The sequence below is a fragment of the Eutrigla gurnardus genome, assembly GCF_963514095.1.
Source record: "Eutrigla gurnardus genome assembly, chromosome: 12".
In the NCBI taxonomy this organism is placed as follows: Eukaryota; Metazoa; Chordata; class Actinopteri; order Perciformes; family Triglidae; genus Eutrigla; species Eutrigla gurnardus.
Window position 1 is genome coordinate 15,959,525 of NC_139926.1, and position 20,963 is coordinate 15,980,487.

Genomic DNA, 20,963 nt, shown 5'->3' on the forward strand with positions numbered 1-20,963 from the left:
ATGCATTAACCTGCTTTTAAACAATGAAAGGTTCAGATTGTTCAAAATGGAGCGTCGCACAAATATCACCCAGCTGTTTGGAGCGTTCAGCCGCTAGGTGGCAGCCACAACATCTCCTCATCAGCTCACCGCTGGGCTGTCAGGCGTCTTTGGGAGTGAACCTCTGATTTCTATAGAAGCAGTTTTTAGGCAGCGTGCATCTCCCTCAGCTCTCCTCTGTCACCGCTGCTGCTGCTGCTGAGTCAGCAGAAACCAGAAACGCACTCATCACACGAAGAAGAGTTCTCATATGTTCCCCCTCTACCACAGAGGACGTTTGACTGATGGAACAAACCAAGTGGAATGCATGAAGCAGTTACTTGAATGCTGAGAATAACAAGACAAACAATAGATCGAGTGAACCGACACTGGCTTCACACACGGGATCGTACAAATCACACAGAAACAACACATGAATCTTTGACATGTCTTTATTGAAGCATCAGCTGATAGATATTCGTATTAGTGCATTTTGTGAAAGCAGTAAAACGAGTACAAGGAAATCAGTTTATCCATCTCTTTGGCATTTTTCATTTTTGAGCAACATTAAAAAGATTTAACTGCAGTTTGTGTTCAGTGGAGGTTACAATATATCAAAATCACAGGTTTTTGTTTAATAGTTCTGCAATACAATCAATTACTTATCAGTACCAACTAATTCACTCCAATATAATGCAATACATTCAGTTGTTTAAAGCTTGTCATTTGTTTTTAGAGCAGAAGGAATAACCTCTCTGTTATAGTAGATACAGTAGATTAAAGGTGATTCTATTTCGACCACCCCCTTTACATAAACAGAGACAAAAAAATCAACAGTCTCTCACAATATCACAATACCATAATCACAGTTTATTTATATAAGAAAAGTATCAGCATTATCATAAAGGACAATGTTAGTGCAGTTCATTTACCACTCATCACAGTACAAGATCATTATAAGCTGAAATCTTAGAGGTTTAAAGCTGGCTGTGGAGTTTCTTCATGACTTCCCTCCACTTGTGGATGGGTGGGCTGCCACTGGCCACCAGCCTCCTGAGGAGGCTGCATGGTTGCAGGTAGGGCACATCAGGGTGAGCCTGGTGGTAGTGGTCCAGCCTCTCCAGGACCTTCGGCAGCCCCACCATACTGGCGTAGAACATGGGACCTCCACGGTGCCTGGGCCAGCCATAGCCGAACACGTAGATGACATCGATGTCTTCCGGTCCTGCAGCGATTCCATCCTCCAGGATACGGAAGCCCTCGTTGATCAGAGCGTAGAGACAGCGCTCCAGCACCTCCTGATGGTCTATTCTTCGTGCCACCAGGCCGTGCTTGACTCTGTACTCCTCCAGAAAGCTGTGCAGCCACGGGTCAGATCTGGCAACCCGACTGCCGGGTTTGTCATACCGGTACCATCCCTGGCCTGTTTTTTGGCCAAACCGCCCTTGCTCACAGACCAGGTCTCCCAGGGGGCTGTACCTGCAGCCTTGTCGGATTCTTGGGTTTTGCCCTGATGCCACGCTAGGCTCCGCCAGCCCATCGTTCTTCCTGACTCTCCACCCCACGTCGAGCCCTGAGAGGTCAGACATTCTGAACACACCCATGGGAAAACCAAACTCCTCCAGCGCTCCGTCTACCAACTCAGGTGTGGCTCCCTCCTCCAACAGGAAGGCGGCTTGTTGGACGTACGGAGACAGCATGCGGTTCCCGACAAAGCCCCTGCAGTTGCCAACTGCCACACTGACTTTACCTATTTTCTTGCCCAGTTGCATGGCGGTGGCCACGGCTTGAGGAGAGGACCGCGGCCCATACACCACCTCCAGCAGCTTCATGGCGTGGGCGGGGGCAAAGAAGTGCATCCCGACCACCAGCTCCGGGTTGGGTGTTTCAGAGGCCAGCTGGTCCATGTCTAGTGCAGAGGTGTTGGTGCAAAGGAAAGTGCCTGGTTTACAAACAGCAGACAGCTGCTGGAATACTTCCTTCTTCAGGGCCATGTTCTCAAACACGGCCTCGATGACTAGGTCTACGTCTGCGACGGCGCGGATGTCCTGGCTGTAAGCGATCCTATTGGGTAAAGGAGCTCCTCCACGTCTCTTGGCTGCTCGCTCCAACATGCCAGATACTGCCTGCTTTGCCTCTAGAAACTGCTTCTCCTGGGTCTCAACAGCCACCACAGACAGCCCCGTCTGAGCCAGAGCCACTGTTATGCCTCTCCCCATGGTGCCGAGACCTTGGCGGACAAAAATCACAGACGTGTGACATCAGAATCACCAGTCATACAAATAATTGACATTTCTGCTGAAGAAAAATTACAGTATATACAACTGACAGAGAATTCTCTTTTGTGCACTCCATGCAATGCTAGACTGTAAATAGTTTAAGCCTGGAGGCATAAAGTTTTTCCAACGCTTGCAATTTTAATGCACAAGCTGCAGAGCTTCACATATCCAGACTGTCATACATCCAATCCTCCCTGCAGGGAAGAGAGAGTTCATCCATTTACACTCAGCGAAACTACAAATGAGGACTTCGTTTCCATAGGCAACATCATTTTTGGAGATGCCAGAGATAGCTTGATGAGTCAGTGTGTGTGTGTGCTTTCTGAAAGCTCAGACAAAAAGAGATTAAAAGTCCAAAGCTCTTACCGATGACAGCTGCTTTGTGCACGGGCCTGGGCTTGCTTGTGTCCCAGCCAGCTCCGCTGGGCATCTTCCACCTGCCGACGGCTCTCTGAGCAAAGAAGCAGTACTGCAGGGCGCGGGCCTGGCCCGAGGTGAAGAGCGTGGCCATCAGCTCTCGCTCCCGCTCCATGCCCTGAGCGTACGGCAGGGTGGCAGCCGCCCGCACCGCCTGGACACAAGCGACCGGTGCTATAGCTCCGCGGGCATTCTGACGCACCTTCTGCATCGCCTCCTCAAACAGGACATCCAAATCAGATGGCTGTGGGCATGGATACGTACTTATACGACGGGCATCCAGTGACTGGCCTGAAACACAAATATGAAAGAAATACTTTTTTTTTAACTTACGGTTCTCTGAACTTGAAAGTAAATTACAACATTTAATGTGGAATGGCATTTCTGCACTTGCATAATTTAATATTTCTACACTGAAACGTGCATCCTAGCATCCATTAGTAATGCTTTCCCCCCACTTTCTCCAATTTGTCAGCCAGCACTCAGTCTGGGCATAATTGGCCATTCAATCACAAGATACCCTTGTAGCTTATAAGAGCAGAGTGATTTGACGGACTATTTTCGACATAATTGGAGGGACTCCAGTGCCAGTGCACGGTCACAGTTCACTTTGAATAATACCGATCTGAAACGGAACTGAAAGCACCAATTTGGTTCTGGGCGAAAATATTTATATTTTAAATAGACCTGAGAATTTTCGTGATTCTCAGGAACTGTTAGCAACGGCACAATACTGAAGCAATTTTCGAGGTGAAACTACATGAGAAGATTTAATATTGGAACCTTAAAAACTTTACAACACAAGCTTCCTGTCTGCTGTGATTTAAGCCTGCAAACAATGAGTGAAGAATAAGGCCACACTGCTGAAAGCATCCTCATGCCCATTCCTGTCTCCTCTGATATGATTACATGAGATTGTAGTTAGAATCCTTCACAGCTCCATTGAATTACACTCAGCTGTGGGTCTGGGCTAGAATCTGGGTCAGCATGGCAAGGCTTAAAGGGACAGCAGCTGCATCCGATGTGTCGTCTCCACTTAGTCCGGTAACTTACAATGTTGTCTAATAAAGTCCATAGCGATAAATCACCAGAAGAGGCATGAATTGGTCGGTTAAAAGTACATTGTAAAACGTCAATGAAATGCTGTGTGGCACTGCAATATGACTCCTATGTACTCTGGGAGGGCATTATTGCAGCGGTTAATCTGTAAATGGTTGAGCTGTGTCGATGGATTTGTTGTGCAGCGAGTGGAAAGCCTGGCCGCCCCGACAGATGTAGCGGGCAGATGTTGCAACTACTGGGGCAAAAAAAAAGTTAATCTCGTCACCAGCAGAGACTTGAATCTGTGTGTGTGTGTGTGTGTGTGTGTGCATCAGCTCACACATGCATTAGTCCAAATGCACAAACTGCTTTTTGCCTACAATGCGCCAACTTTACTGCTGTGTAGTGTTTTATGTTTACATGTTTGGATGTGACGGACTAATCCATTCTGCACTGGATGACTCGCCAGCCGTGTCATCTCAATGTCACAAACATTCACGCATTCTGTTTGCAAATTCAGATACACGTTTCCTGCCCCCAACTTAAAACCCCTGCTAATCAACTCAATAATGGAGTATTGACGTCTCCACAGATTTAAGGGCTGTTTCTCTTCAAATCTCCTATCGCGGCTGCTCTGTGTGACTCACTCTAAGCCCCAGCTTTACTCACAACACTCACTTTCTCGCCCACTCAAAGTCATCTTGGCAGAGTTGTGTGGGGAAAAAAAGCATTTGTAAAAAGCACAACACTTCAATCATCTTTTTGATTGTGAAATGTTGTTTTGCAGGCACTCCTGGAGATTTACTGTTGATGTTTTGCGTTGATTTAGTGGGAGATCTATGGCTGAGGCAGAACACTAGGCACAAAACTAACATGTTTCATACTAACCTAAATGTCAAAGGAATGAGCCGTCATTGATATGCAGGCAACAAACACTTAAAGATGGCAGACATGTCATACAAATATTTATCCTCTCATGTTCATTCCATGCAAAAGAATCAAAAGCTGTCGTACAACCAGGGCTCTGCTAAAACAAGAAAGAATAGCACCTCACCCTCGTGTAATGTGGCAATGTGAACATGCAAAAGCACACACACAGAGGGGGAGGTATGTGTGTTAGTTCACAATACCAGAGGGTTTAAAATGTGTTTAAATACTTAAAGGAATAGTTTGACACTTTTGCGTATTCTCTTTGGGTTGGATGAGATGTCTGATACCACTCTCACCATCTGTGTGTTAAATAGAAAAAGAAAAAAGTAAAAAAAAAATGTTTTATTTTTCATTTCAGTTGAGTTCTAGTGTTGTCTGTCAGTATTATACGATGGCGTATAGAAAATCTGACTGGGTTCCCCTTCACACAGACAGAGAAATCACTCCTGGTAAACTGTAGGGACGTGGCACACTTCAGAAATCCATTCAGTGGGTAAATGAGTCTGATTCATGTGCACAGAGGAATCCTCATCCGCTGAAATAACTGGCGTGGGCCTGTTATTAATATTCTAGGAAAGTTTGTCCCTTTTTCGCCCTTCTGAATAATAGAGCAAACGCAGTGAAGACATCAGAGCACATCTGACAGAGCGATGAAACATTTATATGGCTTCTGTGGTGGAGGATCAGCTTGATGTGTTTTCTGCTTCTTTTGACTTCCACAGACCTACATGTCGACACTTCTTGATGTCGGTCTTGCCCAAAATAACTGCCCTCGGATGAATCGCTCCTCCTTCCACTGAGTCCGTTTTCAAACCATTGAAGTGGAGAGTGGATTTGATACCTTTTGCTCTCTGTTTGCTGCGTCTCACCTGCAACACTCAGGGCAAACTTCACAGCTGCGTCCACGGTGTCGTGCTCAGTAACCTGATCAATGATGCCAAGTTGCAGGGCCTCAGCGGCGGTCACGTGACGACCTGCGGGAGACATGAAGGGCATCAAAGGTCCATCTGAGCCACATGTGACATTTCAAATTATTAGATAAGGAATAACGAGTCACCCAGGCACTGCAAAATCCCCTGTTGGATTCAGGATCTAACAGGGGATTTGTCAAATAAAAACACAAAAATAAGCTTTAAAAACAAAAACACGAAGAGTTAAAGTTTGCCTGAATTAATTTGTTAGGAGCATTTCTGAACACAGAAGGGAATTGTCGAAAAAGGCTTCTGTGGCAGTGAGCACGGCACAACTAAACACATGCTGACCTCTGCTGGTCAGCAGAGTAAACTACCGACTTCTATAGCATGCACTCTTGTGTACAGAGTCTATGTACAACCAACAGCTCAGCCAGTGTTCATAACTGATTTCAGAAGGACTATAATACGCACGGACATCTGCATGAAGCACAACTAAAATACAACAAGACAGAACCCAGTAAGATAAATAGACCAAGATATATGGTTCATATTAATTGATACTTTACTGTATCTGGTTTGGTAGAAAAATGGTCTACACTTCTACTATTAACTCTATAATAGTCAGGCATGGTTGCCCTGCCTTTTCTACCTGTTGTGATGAGGTTTAAGGCAGCCGGTACCCCGATGAGCCTGGGCAGACGTTGGGATCCCCCTGCAGCTGGCAGTAGACCCAGAGTCACCTCTGGAAGGCCCATTCTAGCCTGAAATGACACCAAGGCACATCATTTGATGAATGGAAGGTGCTTATCAGTCATCACATGGGTAGATAACATGGTATGGAAGGGGGAAAAATCTTCTTTTAAAATCACATTACAAAACATCCATCCATCCATCCATTTTCTACCGCTTATCCTGTATTTAGGGTCACGGGGGGGGGGGGGGGGGGGGGCTGGAGCCGATCCCAGCTATCATTGGGCGAAGGCAGGGTACACCCTGGACAGGTCGCCAGTCTATCGCAGATTACAAAACATTTTTTCTTGAAATTTCCGTCTTATTTCTAATGACTGGAAACGCTACAATTCAATGATCAATCAGTAACATGCAGGACAACACTGCCATTAGATAGACGGATCTGAAGAAGGAACCAACTTTGTTGTGCGCGATTCGATAATGACAGCCGAGCGCCAACTCAAGGCCCCCGCCGAAAGCGCTTCCCTCTATGGCTGCCACCACCGGCTTGTTTGCAGCTTCGATGGCGTGGATCATCGGTACCAGCGGAGGTCCGGACATATTTGTCCCAAACTCCTTGATGTCCGCCCCTGTTATGAAGAATTAAATGGGTTATTAAGGGGGCAAACTGAATGACACAAAACATGCATATGAGCGATGGGATCAAAACACACCAGGAGGCACATAGAAATATTCTTCTTCTTCCATATGTTTAAGTTTGTTAAACACACATTTGTTGTTATTCAACAGATAAACAATTTAAGGATATTTATAAGCTTTACTTTTATTTTTTTTAATATTATGTTAAATTATTCTTGCACTCAAAAGGAAAACAATGTCCATACCTCCACAGAAGACTCCATTCTGACCACAGATGACCAGAGACTTCACCTTTGGGTCACTGAGTGCTCTCTCCACAGTGTCAACAATGCCTTGCCTCACCCCTGCACTGTATAAAAAAGGGCATGTTTTTATATGTTGCTGGACCATGTCGTTTTCCTTTTTAATCACCTTTTAAATTGTTCTTTGCTCGGCTTAATGGACTATAGAGAAATGTTTGCTATTGTCCTTCCTCCCAAAAATAATGGTCCTTATTTAGAATATGACAAACATTTTCTATGCAATATGTTTCTGCATAAATAGCTACGCAGGCAGGATTAATCTTAATGACAAATCTAACTGCTGCCATAGATCATTGACCAGCAGATCAGGCTTTGTTTGTGAGTGCAATAACGTGATACTACCAGTCAAAGTCCTGCATTTAGATTTCTCCTCTCATTATGCAGCAGCATGGCCCCTATACGTTTATCATTGTCACTTATTAATGTAGTATCCATGTAAGCAGCAACATTAAATTAAAGCGGGTCAAGGGCGAGCTTCATTTAACTACTGAGTTGTTCTACAGCAATTCATCATTTTATTTCATAAGGGCATCACAGAGTAATAAGTAATACTTTAATCTACAAAGTAACCATTGTCAAATTAATGTACCGGAATACACAGTACAAGTAACCTCCAAATTACACAGCACAGGAAATGTAGTGACGGTCTATTATTGATTCAGTAGAGAGGAAAGCCTCTGTCGCCCCCCTCTGGCAATTATGGATTTTATTATTATCTTGTTATTCTCTTTCGGACACAAAGTGATCTTATGTGCAACTTTTCGTGTGAACGTGTGGGGTAGTTGTTGCATACCTTCCAACACCCAACATAATAATTTGCAGTTAAGTGTCTTCCCACAAGATATAAACAAAACATGTGTAAACATGTGGATCAACAAGGTCTGCAGCCTAATTTTTACTTCAGCTCACCTGAGTGCGTTGACAGGCGGATTCTGGAGAGTAATCAAGCCAACAAACCCGGAAACACGAGTATAATGAGCCATCGATCCTGTCGACCAAACACTACAAGCTACCGCGCTTCGTTTAGGTGTTCACACTGAACTTTGTAACTTCACTGCGACTGACAACACGTTACCTTTGACACGGTTACTACTGTACACGAAGACATGGCATAGTTCCTTCGTCGCCCCTTCATGGCGGTTGATGGCAACAACTCGGAGCATGACCGCCCCCATGAGGCCTGGATGAATCCGAAAACACAATCCCGTTTGCCAATATTCTGTTAACTTGTAATTATTTACAGTAAATAAATGAACGCCTTTTTAATTGTAACACTATAACAATCGTACGTATGTCGAGCAGAGAGACTGGAAACTGTAGGAAATAGCTAACGTTGTCTCCACAAGATGGCGGTGTCGCAACACCGAGGATGCAAGGTGCCGTTTAACTCCGAAGAAGAAGAAGCAGCAGCAACAACAACACACGTCTCTCCTTGACGACAGAAGAAGCCGTTGTTGTGGCGGAGGGAAAGTGGGGAATATGCGCTCTCTTGTCGGACTAATCGCCGTTGTCGCCCAACAGCCGAGAGACAACATGCGGGGACGGCGGAGTCCGAGCAGCCCGCCGAGGGCTCCGAAGAACCCGGCAGGTGACTGTCGCTAGCGTCGCGAGCTTTTAGCCAGATAGGATAAAAGAATATAAGATAAAAGAGAATGGCACTAACTTGAGTCCGGATGCTTTCGCAGGTTGAAGTTCCCCTCGGACTTGGAGGAGCTGAGGGAGCTGGCTGAGCTCCTCCAGTTTTACAAGACGGAGCACACAGGATACGTCCTGATCCTCTTCTGCAGCGCATATCTCTACAAGCAGTCCTTTGCCATTCCTAGATCCTCGTTTCTGGTAAGCTGGAAACAGTTTGAACTGTTCTCTGTGCTGATGCTGAATGACGAGGCAGACGTCCTGTTCTTCAATTTATTTGATCGTCACAATGTTTTTTTTTGTTTTTTTTTACGTTTGAATGAAAAATATCACTGATGAATTTAAAGTAGCCAAAAATACCATGTCTGGTAAGTGTAAAACAAAGTGTGCTTGCATGCAAAACACAATTTAACTAATCATGACAAGGCTGGTTCTTCTTTTCAGACACACTGCAGAGATAAACAACAGAACATAGGGACAATGCATCCAGGCAAAATCCCCGTCTCAACAACCAGTCTAACTAACAGCCACAGAAAATGATTGTACTTGGAATGTTTATTCTATGACATAAACCTTTACAGGCTTCATCACCTCCCCCAGGACATGTTATGGACTAATATTTAATGATTTAGTTGGAAATAGGACGGTTATATTTTCCTGATCTGAGAGTAAATGTGAAAAGCTCTATGACAGTGTATAACATGTTGTGTTGAAATGTTATTCACAAAAAGGGTTTTCATTCTACTATAACAAGGTCAAATGAGGATTCTTGTAAGCACACACCATCGCCCGATTAGTAGATGATGTGATGACATGCATTCATCATAGTGTCATGGACTCGGGAAGCTCTCACCCTCGGGGTGCTTTCACATCTGTAGTTTGGTTCATTTGGTCCAGACCATGGGAAATAATAATAATAATCATATGTTTTTATTACGTGCCTTCTGATTTCATCGAGCATCTCTCTCAACACTGAAAGTAGCGTTTTATGTCTAACGCCAGTTTTGCTCTGCTATCTGCTTTCGCAGGCCTCCTGCCGTACAACTTCATCTGTGTCCAGACGGGAGTCATGCTTTCTGAGGTGGCCTCGCTGGATGACTTGTTCTCCTGGGAGAGGCTGCTGCAGCTGCTGGCCATCGCCTGCATGGCTCTGCTACCTGGCGCACTTATCCGTCGATTCAGTCAGAAGCATCTCAAACTGGATGTACAACTGCAGAACGGGCTCATGGCAGATAAGAAGGTCCAGTGATGTGTTCTGGGAGTGAGTTTAGTTACCTGCAGGTTTTCATGCCCTCTGCTGTGAATGTATAGAGTGAATGTATTTAAAGTGGTGACTCTTTAGAAAGCAGGAGTGTAAAGGTGTTTACGTTCGTTACGAACTTCACCCTGAACTCTGAATCGACCAACACTGAGATGGATCAAGGATCAGCAAAAGGGAGAAGATAGGTGGGCAGAAACTCAGGGTTTGTTCAAGAAAACCTGCCAGTGAGCAGGTAAGGTTCACAGAGTCAGTTACAATGGTAACTAGCCTAAAGTTTAAGGTCACTCTCTTTCTGGAACGGACAACCCAGAGTATCCCTCTATGGCCTCCTCCAGCTGGATGCCAACAGACCAATTAACTGCCAGAGATTTAAACCAAACCATTACTCCATGAATGCCGTCAGTCTGAGGTGAGAGGATGTTCTGTAAATTACTGCTTCCATGAAGTTTTCGTCAGCTGTGCCTCTTAATAAACAGGTTACGGAGACAGAAGACAAGTCTCCACCTGCATACAAACTACAACACCAGACTTCCGTTTCTGTCTAATGCATCTGCTCACAAATGTGTTGCAGGTCAGAGCTCTGCTGCTGGACGCTGCATGTTTCCTGAACACAGTCAGACTTTTCCTCTACAGAGCATTTCCTGCTTTTATGGCGTCCTGCATTCCTTCACATCCACTCATTAGACCAACAGAGAAACACTGATCAAACTGAATATAGTTCCCATGTTGGGTGAAGGATTTCAATGCAACACCCAGTGATGTCAGCATGTCTGTCAGGAGCTCTTATCTCATGAAAGTCACAGATAGATGTCAAACCTTCTTAAATACCTAATTTTTAAAGCTTTAATATAGTCTATTGCAATTGTGGTTCATTTTAATTTGGATTAATCTGCCAATCATCACTCTTGATTTATTTATCAAGTGTGTCTACATCATGTCAGACAGCAGTGATACATGCCTTTGGTACTTCCCCACACCCCATGACAATATATATATATATATATATATATATATATATATATATATATATATATATATATATATATATATATATATTTTTTTTTTTTTTTTTTTTTTTTTTGGTTTATTATCATTTATGACAAAGAAAAAGATAACTTCGCCACATATGAGATATATCAGAATAGCTGCAAATCACCTGTCTTTCGATGGAATAATCGATTAGCAGTGTATTTTAAAATGTACAATCATGCCTTTATATCTGTCGTGGTATACAACACAGATAACGAGGAATATTATTATTATATGAGGGTAAGTATAGGCCTATACTACAAATCAAAATCGATACCAGACACTATAAATCCTAGTATTATTATTAGGGTCGTCACATAACACACCTTTCTTGTGCTGAAAAGTTATAAAAACGACACACACCATGCTTATAACGTCACATTAATCTATTTGAATGAGATGCTAAACTATAAAAAAAAAAGGCACTTTGCCGAGTTTAAACAGACACGTTGGCCGCTACAAGCGATGCGTTCACGGGATCAACCTGTTGCGCCGTCCTCGTAAAGATGACTCTTTAATAAAGAAGAAATATATAAACGAAGAGAATAAAACTTACCCGACGCTCCCAGAAAAATAACAAGCCGGTAAAAGTTCATCATACAGTCCGTTTTTATAGTAAAGTGCAACAGTTTGTCCGCATGTTGGTCGTTCTGGTCGTCCGCCGACTGCCGCAGTAAACAGGACGCTCACGGTCTTGCGACTAACGGGAGTGTACCACTTCATAGGCGAGTCCAAACGCAGCACTGGTCTCATACACGCCTGTAACCCGCGTGTGTGTCGATCTTTATCAAATACACAATAGCAGAGTTGTTTTCAGTTCGTGTAAAAGCGGGTGTAGCGGCGGTCTGGTCGGTATGGAGGCGGAGGAGGGGGGGCAGCACCATGACTAAACCAGGTCAGACTTGGCTGTGAGTTTGAGGAATTTTACTGCACACAAACGAGAACACCTGATCCACTTACTTAATTGGTTTGGTCTTGCTGCATGTAAAAAAAAAAAAGGCTTACATTCAAGAAGAATTATTTCACAAGCACACACGCTCAAGAGAACAAGAGTTGCACACAAAGGTAACTAAAGTAAAATTTAATTCAATACAAACTGGCACTTCAAAAAAAATAGCCTATGCAAAGAGGTCTACCCACACGTTACATTTTTTTTTAAAACAGGGTTACATTTGCAGGTGCAGCTGAGGCACCTTAATGTTTAATCACAATTAAAATATAATGTACACATTTAATATGGTGGAGTGACCAAAGCCCAATAATTAGTTTTTGCCGTGAAATAATGTTTTAATAAAAAAAATCCCAAATGACTGCAGTATAGATAGGTGGCCTGAATACCTGAGATATATTCATATTCATGTTTTCAATGACCGATTTACATTAACTGAAATGGATACATTTTAATGAAAAAAAACACAATAACAATAAACAATATCAACACTACAAAGGACATGAAAAAGCTATTAGTACATTATAATTAGTAGTGATAGATTTTCTAAACTGGAGCATACAGAATTATCAGTAAAGTCTCAAATTGAGTTCTGAATAGTTCCCGTAAGATTTCAGCCAAAAATCAGTGCAAGTGAATCCCTGTGATTATAGGATTCCCTTAGTAGTCAAAAAGTTATTAAGCTTCAAGCAACACCTAACTGTGACTTCTCAAATTGTGGCCTTTATTTACAACAATAGAAGAGAGAATCTGGTTTATATTAAGCCATTACTTCTATTTCCAACTGCCCATAGGCTATTATTTGAAACTGGCTGTTTACCTGACAATTTATAGTATTTGTTAGGATGTGCAAATTATTTGTATTGTCTTTTTATTATGTGACCGGAAACCTATTTTTGCTCGGGAACCCAAAATTAAAATGTCTTTGTTGAGGCACTAATTAAGAATGATCTTTTCTTAACTTATTGCGGAAGCCAAAATGTAGGAAAAACAAATTTTGTGTGTGTCTGAATTCCCTGAACTGTACAATACAAAGCTGTACTTGTATCAAGACCTTGGGAGATGAACAGCATGGCACGGATGGGTCTTCCTGGCTGGCAACAACAAAATGACGTAGCCATTGAGAAAACTCCACCTAATTTCTTCTGTCCTTACAACTACCCTGAACACCTGCTCAGAACCGCATTCGAATCCCATCATGTCTGAGGGTTTTAGGGCAATTCGTCAACCTAATTAAATATTTTAAGTGCATCAAAAGAAGGAAAAGATTTTATTCCATTCAGTAACGCAAGGTTATTAATACCTAAGTTAATAAGCGTCGCGATCGTGGCTTCTGCCAGAACGATCATAATGATCGTCAAGACGATCGCGACTGCCTCCGTAACCATTACGCTGATCGTCAAGACGATCGCGACTGCCTCTGTAACGCTCACGGTCATCGTCAAGGCGATCTCGACTGCCTCCATAGCCAACGCGCTGATCGTCAAGGCGGTCTCGACTGCCTCCATAGCCAACGCGCTGATCGTCAAGGCGATCACGACTGCCCTGGTAACGCTCACGGTGATTATCAAGGCGATCCCGGCTGCCACTGGAATGGATACGTTCATCATCGAGACGATCACGACTGCCACCATAACGATCACGCTCATCGTCGAGGCGATCGCGACTTCCACGACGGCGATCACGGTCGTCCTCATAACGTCGAGAGTCAAAATCGCTGCCCCTGCCATCAGACTTTTCTTTACCGCTGTTGTTGCTGTGTTGATCGTCCTCAAACATTGGTGCAGCTCCTTCGACACTGTAAGAGCTTTGAGGAACAACGTCTGTGTCTTCATGCTGGTCGACCTGCTTTGTCTTGCTGTCTGACTTGTCGTCCGAATACTGCTTGCCAACTTCCGGAGCATCTTCGTCATGGAATTCCATTTGTCTGTAGGAATGACAGACAAGCAGGTGCAAAATACACAAACAGACAGAAAATAGTGAGGTTGGGTCCTAACAACCAATACACAAACATGTTGGTGCTGGTTTGCGGTGGCAGAAACACACAGGATATATCACACGTACTCTTCAGCATATTTATCCTTTTTGCCCTTTTTTTTGCAGCAGCAGAAGATGACAATCCCCAGTAGTACGACACCTGCGAGGACTCCTCCAATTATAGCACCAGTGGACCCAACGTTCATGCTGCCTGGGGGGAAAAGGGTGGAAGATAAGTGGTGTTTGCGTTTACACTCGGGCTAAGATCGGCAGGTTAGTCATGTCAAAACACTCACCGGGTGTCACAGCTAAAGTTACGTTGCAGCTGGCAGTAGCAATCCTGTTTGTTGATGTGCAAATATAGAACCCGGACGTGTCTCTTGAAATATTGAAGAGAGATAGAGTTCCATCATCTGCAAAATAATAAATAGGTGAAACAGTGTTGAGGCCATTCTTAACACTAATGAGCAGCTGGACAATGATGTGTCCTGCAAAGTAACACATGGGTGGTTGGAATGCATACTTTCAAGTGTCTTAGGTGGAAATTGTCTGGCAATGTTTTGGACACTGTAGCTCCTCCATTCATACATGGGTTTTGGGGATCCCTCCTCAGACATGCAAGTGAGGTCGTTGTCGTGGCCGTACACAGCTTCTCCCTGAATCCTGCAGATCGGTGGAGAGGGAGGCACTGCAAGAAAAACAAATGTAACATAATTGAACGGTAAACTTTGATTTGAGATATCCACATAGGCGCCATATAAGTAAAATGATTCACAATAGACAGATAGATAGACCTAAAATATGTCAGCAGGTTAATTCTCACCCAGGACCAAAAGGGAAGTGACGGCAGCCGTTGTTCCCTCATCGTCATTGGGGATCAAGACACTGCACTGGTAAATGCGGCTGTCCTGCATGGTCAACTTTGTTAAGGTCAGTGTGCTCACTTGTCTGGCAACGTCAACCTCCAGGGAGGCTCTGCCTTCATAATCAGGTGCAATGTTGATGGGATTGTTTATAAAGTAGGTGGCCACTGCGTCCTGGAGAAGTAAACACAAACATATATGATCAGTAGAATATAGTTATACAAAACTCAACAGTTACATCATGATAGTATATTCATTGTGACGCCATTCTTTGCAAACATTTGGGGAATATATTAGGTGGTAGTTTGGAGTATGGAACCCTGAAATGTCCAATATTAAATAAATATTATAGACATTGTGAAATAAATCAGATGAGTGACATCACAACAAGTGACATGAATTACAGGTCTTGAAATGAATAAATAAATACACACTTGTTTTGAGGAAAGTGGTGCTGAAGTGGTCATTTCTTACCACCACAAAGTCTCAGCAGAGACGTCCAAAAATCCGGTTGTAAATATATTACCCAGCTCTGAACAGAGCTTTTTATGGTAGATTAGCAGAGTTCGCCTGAAGTATAGCTCATTACAATATGCTTAAGATGATACAACCACGCACTGTATATGTAACTAGTTTAAACTCTCACCTTTGGATCAAGGGGATTTTCAGGGAAGGCTTCCCATGTGAGGACGAGGGTGTTGGTGACTGGTTTTGCCGGAATGAAGGAACAGGTCAAAGTAACGTCGCCTCCTCTTGCAACCTCATATTCTTTTTCTGGAATGGAAACCTGCAAAGTCCTGCAGCAGGGCAACGCTGAAATAATAAGAAACATGTAATGACAAATCTCTTTCCCATTTATTTGGTACTTTTGCAACATTGGTGGTGATTTAATATGAACAACTACACTATGTTTGGGCTACTAAAGATTTCATCTACTTCAAGGTAGATTTAATAAGTGCTTTTAATCAGGGGCAATAAGATCTGAGCTTTGGGGGGGGGGGGCTCCGCCCCCAGGAAGCAACTGACACCCGCTCTTGACAAGGAGTTCCTTGAGACAACGAGGCCAACTATAACCCGTCCATGTGCAGTGGGACAGTAAAATATTGCGTAAATAAATATGGGCAAATGCAATTAATGTGGGCAAAAAGATGCTTATTATTATGGTCTCCTTTACTACCTGTTCATGTCTCTCTCTCCTTTTCTCCCTCTCTATTTTAACGTGGTTTGTATTTATTTTTTATCTCGCTAACATGAGGTACATGTTGTAATTCACTTGTCGATTCACAAGTGAAAGCCAAACAGTGCCATGGTTGACAGAGTGGCCAGGTGGACGGATGCGCTGACCTAATATTAAAAATTTTAGTTTGAAATGTGAGTGGGAGTTGTTCCACCCTCATACAATTGGTCCGATGCCCGTGCATTTTCTCCTTCTGTGAAGAAAACAAGTTTGCGAAAAAACGGTAGGAGATAAGGTTTGAGGACTAAACGATAGGAGGGACTAAGGCAAGTTTTAGGGAGGCTTGAGCTCCCCCCAAAAAAGGATAGCCTCGCACCGGCTTTTAACGGCAGGCCTCTGTGGAGTCAAACACAACCCTGCTTCCGGTTGAGTAGTAAGAAGTTGGGTTAATGATTAACTCAGGGGACAATATCATAAAGGTGTGGCAGTGGTATATGGAAAAAAAGAAAGACTACAATAATTAAACATACCTGTGAGTATCAGAAATAGCTTTCGCCATTTAAACTGCTTCCATGTAGCCATTGATGAACGAGGATGAGAACGTCCGGTGAGTAGAATATCTGAAATTGATGTTCTCCAAGAGGAAGCGTCCGCCTAACCTTCACGGTCAACTCCCAGGTATGGAGAAGTTAGCATTTCCAGGTAATGAGTCAACGGCTATGGGTCACATGTCACCAGAGGGCCAATCATTGACTGACTATCCACTTGAATGATCAGAGATGTATCCGTGATGTGTAGGAGGCTATACAACAAAGGCTTAAAGAATATAATATATAATATAAGATACAATGACAAACTGGCACAGTGAAACACAGATAGATAGACATACAGCTGGCCTAGTTAACTATGTCCAAAAAATAATACATCTAAAAAAAAATGATTAAACTGATCACAGTTAATAACTAACTCACGCAACGTTGGACTCCTAAGTTATATTGCGTTGCCACATCTGGTGTTGCACTCAGTTTGACCTGCAGGCTGCAGTATTGCGCTGGCAGTGATGCTGCATGTGTTCAGTACATAATATTATTGCTGACCTGTAAACCTATCACATGCAAACAAAATAAAAAGAACATGAATGTAATTGAAGAGAATGATGGCCGTCGATCCTGTTGTTTGAACTTAAAGGCAGAAGTTGTGAAGTCAAACCGGACCTTTATCTGATGGTTTGGTTTTTAAGTATGGTGACCTGCTGTATATAGAAGGGATTGGGGAACTTGGTAGCAAGACAGTGCACTCATTCAGTGTCTTTGGTGGCATGAGGTTGCAGATTTGGGCTTGACTCCGGACAATGATTCAATCCTATGTGGGCTGACAAGTCAGCTGTGTTTAATAGGCTATTCATTTGAGCCTAACAGACGGAATACTTGAGTTTAACCATTTGTTGTCAAAGTCAAGTCAAAGTCAAAGTCAGCTTTATTGTCAATTCTGCAATATGTGCCAGACATACAGAGTAATTTAAATTTTGTTTCTCTCCGACCCACGGTGCAATATAACAAAACAAAATAAAATATATGTACAATATTGTTGTGTGTATGTGAGAGAGAATCTTGCATCTTAAGGGGTAAAGAGAAAACAATGAACTGCAAAAAAATAGGGTTCCCAAATATAATTTGGGTAACATAACTTTAAACAGTGATGGAATATGTTATACATCACAAATGAAACTCAAATGTTCAAAAAGGTTTTATCAGCTAAATATGCTGCAGAGAATGGCCTCTGTGGCTAATATATTATAAATGATGACATTATTACATTGTTAATAATGCTGCTTCAATGAGTAAGCAGCCTTTAACTCTTGTAGCTGGTTGGGTAGTCCAGTTCCCAATAGGGATCGGGCACCTTCCAGAGGGTCACAAGATAAATCTGAGCGATTGTGGGATCATCAACAGGGTTGGAAAGAAGACAAATGAAACCATCTCATACATTTCTGAAACATAAAAAAAAGGTAACACCACGTAACACTGTTCCTGGCTTGGTCACAAGCCAAAAAGAGTGGTATTCACTTTCAACAGGAAGTTGTATTCTTCTTTTCCTGTTTTTCTGACGAGATGACTCTGTGCTACTAGAGCGAGTGTACAATTTCATTTTTATGTGTCCTGCATTTTCTGGCTTTTCCTCTGTTTGGCAATATCATTTTCTTTTATGGCTTAAGTTTATTTGCCATTTTTGTTAAGTTAGAAGTACTTTGATGACATATCCTACATGTAGCAGATATATGAATATGTGTAGATGGCACCTATTGACTTTTAGTGAATGACTTGCTTGTATTTTCTAGCATTTTTCCAAGCCGTCAACGGATAGTAACAGCTCAAACGTACGTTTGCCAAAAAAAAATGCTCCGATCTTCCCTCACGTCAGTTGGTTTGGACTGTGAAAACCACAGAGATTACAGAAAAAGGCAGAGAAGAGATCAGGTCGCTGGCCGCCCACTCTACGAGATCTTCATGAAAGCTGAGTCATAGATCATCAGTGAGGTCATCAGCATCTACCAGGGCTAAGTCTGGTCGCAGCTCAGGAAAGAGCATAAGCTGCTAAAGCTAGAGCAGCATTTGCTTAGAAAGAATTGAATGTAAATGAAGAATTGTTTGCCTAAAAGCAACTCTTGTTACACATCAACTACAGAGGGAATCTAACACTGCTAATGCAAAAACAATGGTAGTGAAATCTGCTTCTGCTACATTTGACATGAGAGAAAAAAATGGAGAAGTTCTATGTTTTATCTATGGAAATAAGCTCAACAGAGGGTTAGTGACTGTATAACTCATACCTCAGCAATGGAAGCCTATGAGGGAGTTCATGCCAACTCATTCTCGTAGATTAGAGGGACAGTTTGACTTCTCCCCAGAAGGGAGTGCAATGTCTCAGAGTGAAGATACAGGTGAACAGCAACTTAGCTGGAAATCCACATTTTAGAACATCATAGCAGAACTGGGTGTCACGGCCAGCAAAGAAATGAGTCTGCGTATAAAGTGGCTCAGCCCAGAGGCAGCGGAGTATGCTCGGAAAATGAAAGGAGCCAACAGTCCTCAGCCATCTGTTGGGTTGAAATTGATCTGGTCCAGACTAGAAGAATGATTCTCCCGAGTCGACGGAGAGGATGCTGTTCCTGAGAATTTCCCAAAAACTAAGCAGCAAAGACCATCTCAAGCTTGGATGATTTGCTGCTTGAAGTGGAAACTGCTAAACTAGATACTGGGTACTTGCCAGGTTTAAATTACCTTGACACATTCAGAGGAATGGGCCCCGTTGTGGAAAATCCTTTCCTAGGCAAAACAAGTAGAAAATGGTTGGGTCTAAATTCGCACAAGAGATGTTTCTGCGAAGGAAAAATCAAAGTCAGAAAAAGCTGTGGAAGATGTGACCTGTGCATCACAAGCCACATTCACTGAGGGTTTCAGAAACATGCTTCTAAAGGACAAAAAATTAATTAATGAAAAAAGTTGCATCTGCTACCGCTGTTTTGCATCCTCTACTCACCAAGCAAAAAACTGTGAGGTTGCCTTGAATGAGTGGCAGGAACTTAGCTGCTCTTGATCTAAGTCAGCCAACTCAGTCAACCAGCACTTTCTGAATGGCACGAAGGAGGACGACGAAAACAAGCCAGATGAGACGACAATGTGCATAAAAGTGAGTGGAAGTAGCTCCAGAATCATACTCCACGATTTGACTTTTTCCAGATTTCCCGCACCAGTGACATAAATTCAAACCTACTCCTGAAGCCACTTGGAATCACCAATATTTGCAGCTGATATTGAATCAATACCTTGGACCCAGACACAGAAAGCCTCTTTCTCATTGGATCAGAAGCAGTTAAATGGGAAACGTAATGACCCATACACACAGAAAGTGTACCTGGGCTGTGCATTGTAGATGATGTGTGTCGATTTCTCTGATACTAAGATGAAATCCTCTGCGAGGTAGACTACCCCTTGTGAGTGTCTTCGGTAACCGACCTTCTCCAGCTGTAGTAATCTTTGGAGAGCAAAGGAGACGGAAGAGCAGTACGGCAGTGGTGCAATGCAATTCAAATAAAGGGACTTCTATGTCGATGATGCACTGAAGTCTTTACCGACAGAAACTAAAATAGGTGATGTTCTGCAAAGAGGTAAAAAAATGATTGCTCAATCAAACATTTGTCTCCACAAGATTGCATCCAACTGACTGGAGATGATGAATGCCTTCCCTGTTGAAAATTGGGCATTAAAGTCCTGGATCTGTCAGAGGTTTCTCTGATGCTTCTGTCAAAGCGATAGCTGCTGTCACAAGAGTGGTCGTAGAAAAGTTGGTTTTGTTTTCCGTAACATTCCAATTTCCAGACGGGATTGCCTTCTAAATGAGTTGGCTCACCTTCGTCACATTGCTAAGACCTGCGCTAAGTTTAGGGATGACAGCAGCTGCACAGAATTGCACTGTGTAAGAAGGTGTTCACAGAAGAGAGTCTCATCATGGCAGAGCTTGTTGTTGTCAAGTGTGTCCAACATAAGGAGAACACAAATGGAATCGAATGTAAAAAAAAAAAAACTAACCAACTAATAGTTCTAAAGAGAAAATACTACTCTTCTCACCCAGAAAATAGGTGTTCCTGAAGTTTCTCTTTAATTTATAACGCATCATAGGTGTAATGCCCGAATAAACCCTTATGTTGTTGTAATCATTTATTATTTATACACATATACAGATCACTCAAAGGTTGGTTTAATCTAGTTCATAAATGTGCTCCAAAATCATGACGACACAGTGAGCTTAAAGATGAATTTTTGACCTTTTTTGGGTTTCACT

At 42.8% G+C, this 20,963-nt stretch overlaps 3 protein-coding genes and 1 pseudogene across 5 annotated transcripts in view; 1 reads left to right on the plus strand and 3 right to left on the minus strand.

Annotated features, from left to right (window-relative positions):
* The window catches only part of tmtops2b (teleost multiple tissue opsin 2b), a 206,600-nt gene that overhangs the window by 17,144 nt on the left and 168,493 nt on the right, over positions 1 to 20,963 (minus strand). The window lies entirely within an intron of this gene.
* On the minus strand, positions 462 to 8,367 carry ehhadh (enoyl-CoA, hydratase/3-hydroxyacyl CoA dehydrogenase). The gene is made up of 7 exons (XM_084023709.1): positions 8,140 to 8,367; positions 7,174 to 7,277; positions 6,749 to 6,918; positions 6,249 to 6,360; positions 5,555 to 5,659; positions 2,664 to 3,005; positions 462 to 2,248 (listed from the first exon to the last, which is right to left on the minus strand). The coding sequence occupies exons 1-7, from the start codon at positions 8,211 to 8,213 to the stop codon at positions 996 to 998; spliced, it is 2,160 nt and encodes a 719-aa protein (XP_083879835.1). The 5' UTR covers positions 8,214 to 8,367; the 3' UTR covers positions 462 to 995.
* Positions 8,667 to 10,954, plus strand: LOC311022106 (transmembrane protein 41A-A pseudogene; annotated as a pseudogene). The gene is made up of 3 exons (XR_014599309.1): positions 8,667 to 8,818; positions 8,916 to 9,148; positions 9,894 to 10,954. The product of XR_014599309.1 is annotated as a transmembrane protein 41A-A pseudogene (transcript).
* On the minus strand, positions 12,221 to 16,813 carry LOC311022460 (cell surface A33 antigen-like). 2 transcript variants are annotated; one of them, XM_084023722.1, is made up of 8 exons: positions 16,652 to 16,813; positions 15,591 to 15,757; positions 14,905 to 15,118; positions 14,605 to 14,769; positions 14,378 to 14,494; positions 14,169 to 14,292; positions 13,607 to 14,031; positions 12,221 to 13,564 (listed from the first exon to the last, which is right to left on the minus strand). In XM_084023722.1, exons 1-8 carry the CDS (start codon positions 16,701 to 16,703, stop codon positions 13,413 to 13,415), a joined length of 1,416 nt encoding a protein of 471 aa, XP_083879848.1. In that variant the 5' UTR covers positions 16,704 to 16,813; the 3' UTR covers positions 12,221 to 13,412. The 2 variants fall into 2 exon arrangements, with proteins under 2 accessions (XP_083879848.1, XP_083879847.1); XM_084023721.1 differs by having other exon boundaries at positions 12,221 to 14,031.